Here is a 6,000-nt window from a genome sequence, read left to right on the forward strand (position 1 = left end):
CGGCAAACTTCGTCCCGACCAAAATTAGTATTTTGTTATCAATACCTTCAAACATTCACGTTTTTTTTAATATGAGCAAGTTCATGGATCCAATCGCAGAATTGTTCATTGATTTATCTACTATTCGACCCCGTTGAATTTACATTATACTATAAAATTCCTAGTATTTCTAACAAAACTCAACATTATAATATCAGATTATTTTCAGACATAATTCTCGTTCAAAATATTTCAACCACTTGCAAATATATGTTTCTCCGTTACATGGAATAAATGTTTTATACAGAAAATATGATAGAATAAAGAAAGCCCTGAATCGGACAATTCCTTCCTCGAGTTTTGCTCTTATCAATACATTCGGCGATACTTTTTTTATTGCTATAGAAAGAAGAAGATATAGGAGTGCGTTTCATCACCTGAAAACCCATTTCCAGTTTTGAACAAAGATCAATTTCGCTAGCGCAAACATCAAACGGACTAACAGCACTTGTCACTATGTAATTGTAGAACATAAAGGGTGTGTCACATCAAATTGCATCACGCAAAAAACGCTGTAGAAATTCGCCCAGTAGTGCGATCCTTTTGAAAATTTTAGACAGTAAAATAAAAACTATTAAACAACTTTTGGCATTTTATTTTTATTCATGCTTCGAGCCCAAGCCCGTATGCTCGCACCTTCCTCTTTACCCCGTCTATAAGGTTCTATACAACGTCAGGTTGTAGTTTTTTTTAACAGAAATCCATTTTCTCTTGAAGTCCGCCTCCGATTTGACAACTTTTGGGTTCTTCCGGAGGGCCTGCTACATAATCGCCCAATATTTCTCTATTGGGCGAAGCTCCGGCGCGTTGGGCGGGTTCATTCCCTTTGGCACGAAGGTGACCCCGTTGGCTTCGTACCACTCCAACACGTCCTTTGAATAGTGGCACGAAGCGAGATCCGGCCAGAAGATGGTCGGGCCCTCGTGCTGCTTCAATAGTGGTAGTAAGCGCTTCTGTAGGAACTCCTTAAGGTAAACCTGCCCGTTTACCGTGCCGGTCATCACGAAGGGAGCGCTCCGCTTTCCGCAAGAGCAGATCGCTTGCCACACCATGTACTTTTTGGCAAACTTGGATAGTTTCTGCTTGCGAATCTCCTCCGGAACGCTGAATTTGTCCTCTGCGGAGAAGAACAACAGGCCCGGCAGCTGACGAAAGTCCGCTTTAACGTAGGTTTCGTCGTCCATTACCAGACAATGCGGCTTCGTCAGCATTTCGGTGTACAGCTTCCGGGCTCGCGTCTTCCCCACCATGTTTTGCCTTTCGTCGCGGTTAGGAGCCTTCTGAACCTTGTATGTACGCAGGCCCTCCCGCTGCTTGGTCCGCTGGACGAATGAACTTGACAAATTCAGCTTATTGGCGACATCCCGGACCGAACTTCTCGGATCACGTCTAAACTGCTTAACTACGCGCTTGTGATCTTTTTCACTGACGGAGCATCCATTTTTGCCGTTCTTCACCTTCCAGTCGATGGATAGGTTCTCGAAGTATCGTTTTAGTACTCTGCTGACCGTGGATTGGACGATTCCCAGCATCTTACCGATGTCCCGATGTGACAACTCCGGATTCTCGCAATGAGTGCACAGGATTAATTCACGACGCTCTTTTTCGTTCGACGACATTTTTCCAAATTTTCGAAAAATTGACAGTGAAGCATGGCCAACGTGATCTATACACTCTTATCTGATTATAGGCGAAAGCTGAAGATATAATTCCTAAAAATAAAATTTCTACAGCGTTTTTTCCGTGATACAATTTGGTGTGACACACCCTTTATGGGAATTAAATTTTCCGAATGTTCCCTTTTTTCTTCAGAGTTTTCCAAAAACTTTCAATTGTTAAATTTGGATGGAATATTTTTGGTTGAAATATGTGTAATATTTTTATGGGACGCCCTCTCCATTCCAATGGAGGGAGGGGTGCCATACTATCATAGAAACATTTCTCATACACACAAAAACTCACATCCCGAATTGTGCTTGATTAGTTCTCGAGTTACGCAGAAGTGTGTGTTTCGTTTGTATGGCAGCCCCCCTTAGATAGGGGGGAGGAGTGTATTTACCATAGAAACGTTTCGTGTCCCGTAAAACCTTCAAATTCCAAATTTGGCTCCATTTGCTTGATTAGTTTTCGAGTTATGCCGAAATTTGTGTTTCATTTGTATGACAGCCCACCATTAAAGAGCGGGTGGAGTGTCTAACCACCATAGAAACAGTTATTGCTTGATTAATTTTCGAGTAATGCAGGAATTTGTGTTTCATTTGTATGGCAGCCCCCCTTCAGAGAGGGGAGTGGAGAGTCTAACCACAATAAAAACATTTACTGCATCCTAAAACCTTCAAATGCCAAATTTGGTCTCATTTGCTTGATTAATTCTCGCGTAATGCAGAAATTTGTGATTCATTTGTATGGCAGCCCCCCTAAGAGAGGGGGAGAAGTATCTAACCACCGTAAAAACACTTATTGCACCCTAAAAATTCTACATGCCAAATTTGGTTTCATTTTCTTGATTAATTCTCGAGTAATGCAGAGATTTTTGTTTCATTTGTATGGCAGCCCCCCCTCAAAGAGGAGGGTGGAGAGTATAACCACCATAGAATCATTTATTGCACCCTAAAACCTCCATATGCTAAATTTCGTTTCATTTGCTTGATTAATTCCCGAGTAATGTAGAAACTTGTGTTTCATTTGTATGGCAGCCCCCCTTTAGAGAGGGGAGAGGGGTCTCAAACTATCACGAAAACCTTCCCCGGCCCCAAAAGGCCCTACATACCAATTTTCATGTTGATCGGATCAGTAGTTTCCGAGTCCATAAGAATCAGACAGACAGACAGACAGAACTCCATTTATATATATATATATATATATATATATATATATATATATATATATATATATATATATATATATATATATATATATATATATATATATAATATATATATATATAACATGTATATATATATATATATATATATATATATATATATATATATATATATATATACATGTTAGTGTCAGTCTGCAAAAGCAAAGTAACTTGGTTGTTCAGTTCAGTCAAATTACATCGAATGATAAAATTACTTCGGATAAAAATATTTTGGGGTTTTTTAAAAGTAAGAGATGAATTCCCAAAGTTTAAAGTCACTTTAATTCAATATCGTCGTCGTCGTATCCTACCGGGACGATTATTTGAATAATTAATAATGTCCGCATATTTATTTGGTACATTCCTAATACCGTTTCCATGTTAACCAACTCACCGAAATATAACGAATCAAAGTTTCAAAGTTAGTTAGTCAAAATAAATAGAACCACCAATGATTTTCTGTTCTTGTTCACAGTTCCACTTTCAACAAGTCTCAATGGTATAGGGTGTTTTGTGGATTATATACTATGGTGAAATCTTGAAAATTCATGTTACTCTTAATAGAATTGTGAATTCAACAATGAGAAAAAACACAAATTACGTAAGTGTGCTTCACACTCACATTAAACGTAGTCCATTAGATACTCATAAACTAAACATTTTCCAATCAGCATGGGAGCGATCGACAAACGTAAAATCCACCATTAAATGCGATCACTATCACTTTAACCATAACTCTTCAATCATTCATGTTATAGCCCGAATGGAGTAGGAAAATATTAAAAGCAAAACAAAAAAAAACGGTATGGCTTCATCACTTTTTCTTCGTTCCTTATCTTTGCTGCAAAATCATACTGTTTTTCTTCCACCATCACAAACCGCATCCATACGTTCCGGGATGGGCACATATTAGTTTGGATTCACTTTCATTATTTTGCAACACTTGCAGTTGTACTTCTGATATTTGATATTTTCCAAACCCGATCAACCAGCATGACTTTTGGCTGTTGCTTCATCGCTTCAAATAGCACCATTAGCAAAATTTGCTACGCTCACACAAATTAGGTTGCATCGCAAACGGTTGCATTCACGGACATCACTTAATTTTTCACTCCACGGTTTGGATTTACTTACATTTTCCCAGGAGCAAAAACTCGAACCCCGCCGAAGCCAATTAATGGACACAGAAATTATTTGCTTTTCGCCTGACGCCACCAATTTGTTTACCCCCCAAGGAAATAAATGTGTCTTCTGTGCGAAGCCCTGAGGCAGATAAACAAACGCGAGTTCGTACACGGATAAATCAAACACAAAATTCCGCGCGAAGCCACCGCGAGAGGGTTCCGATGTGTGTACCGCGTCGTGAAGCGCAAATTTCAAACTGATAAATCGCGACGATTCTGCAGGCAGCTAGACTGGCCAGAGACGAAACATAAAGAGCCTGGGTAACCCTCCGAGCTTTGTCCCACCCGTCAGCGACTTGCCCCCGCAGCAGCTAGCGACGAACTTTTCATCTCGTCGCCGCTTTGTCGGTTGCGCTTCTTGCTGTGTGGGGGTGGTGGGATAGATGGAGGAGAGAGGAGCAGATAGGCAAAAACTGATGCCTTCTATATTTGCCTATCTTCTCCCCTTCGTTGTTTCTGCTTCATTTCCTTGCGGTGGAGCCGTGTGGAGCTGTTGTTTTTGCTGCCTTTCTTTTTCGCTACAGCGCTACCGAATAGCGAAGCCGTTTTGTTTCTTCAGCGCCACGAGTGTTACTATACGCTATAGTTGGCAATAATAATAACGATAATCGTGCGCGAGACTCCTCGATTGCTGCTCTGCTGACGAGCCCTCGTATGAAGCGGATTAGTTGGTGAGGGGTTCGAAGGTTCTCCACCGTTTCGGGTGATGGGAAAGAATTCGACAATATGATCTCTCGGTTGCTTCCCGCTTGGCGCATCTTACCAAACATAGATTCGCTGGTTACCCTTCTTAAGGTCGTTTGTTTCGATAGGGTAATGTTTTTGCCTATATCTAGCCCTTTCAATGCTGACTTGTGTCAAGTTGGTGAATTGATTGAAATTTTCATCTATTCAGTGAATACGCAATCCTTATTACTTTCGTCGAAGAATGAACTAGAGTACATAGAACCTTTCAATAGTTTCATGGTATGCTTCTTGACGTAGGACTATGCTGCCGTTCTACGCATAGTTGTCCCATGTTCCAAAATCAGCAACTGAGAAAAACGCAATCAAAGTTTTCTCGCATATTTGTCTATCAAAAGCTTTAAGCATTTCAATTTAGCAATACACCGGGGTTTTTATAAGCACTATACTATTGTTTAATGAAATGTGATGAGATCCGCTCACTGAATCAATCATGCTTGATTACGGGTTTAAAAATTCATGGTGGGACTGTTATGCCTACAATATGAGCATGGTACAATTGAACTTGATGTTGTTTTTTGATATACAATTTTTTTTTTGTGTTTTTCCGAAAGATTATGCATAGAAACATCGTTTAATAAATAAATGAGTGATCTGCAACACCTTCGCAGAATATAAATCTCATTGTTATTAGGCATTCGCTAACAAGGTGTACACGTGTTCTGGTGAACTTTTTCTTATTTTTTTGAGAATTAGTTCATTTTTCCAAACCAAAAATGAATGCATTAGCCCTGCTGAAAGTGTGACATGAAATTCTTGTACTTGAACCGATTTATTCGATATGGATCTACAAAAAATACATGGTGGGACAGTTATGAATAGAATATCAACATAGGACAATTGAGCTTGATGTTGTTTTTTTAAAAGCTGGGAACAAACTATAGGTTTTTTTGTGTTTTTCCGTAAGATTATGCATAAAAACAACGTTTCATGAAGAAAAGTGAAAATCGTCAAAAAGTAACATGGGACAACTATGCGTAGAACGGCAGAGCCTAACAGGAAAGTATGGAGTGTAAAATGTAAATCTTAACAATAAACCTACCGATGTTTCATGTATACCTATTCCTACCGCAGCGGGTCAATTGACCCTTTATGAATACAGGAAACATTCACTAACTGGGCGAAAAGGGAAGACCAGTTATCGACATTCGCGTTTTAACTGGTCCG

General features: G+C 39.6%; 1 protein-coding gene across 1 annotated transcript in view; it reads right to left on the minus strand.

Annotated features, from left to right (window-relative positions):
- The window catches only part of LOC129776191 (uncharacterized), a 52,970-nt gene extending 48,364 nt beyond the window's left edge, over positions 1 to 4,606 (minus strand). The window contains exon 1 of the mRNA XM_055781684.1: positions 4,040 to 4,606. Within this exon, the coding sequence (XP_055637659.1) occupies positions 4,040 to 4,041 (2 nt within the window). The 5' untranslated portion in view covers positions 4,042 to 4,606. The remainder of the gene's footprint in view (positions 1 to 4,039) is intronic.
- Positions 4,607 to 6,000: the final 1,394 nt, after the last annotated feature.

The sequence above is a fragment of the Toxorhynchites rutilus genome, chromosome 3, assembly GCF_029784135.1.
Source record: "Toxorhynchites rutilus septentrionalis strain SRP chromosome 3, ASM2978413v1, whole genome shotgun sequence".
In the NCBI taxonomy this organism is placed as follows: domain Eukaryota; kingdom Metazoa; phylum Arthropoda; class Insecta; order Diptera; family Culicidae; genus Toxorhynchites; species Toxorhynchites rutilus.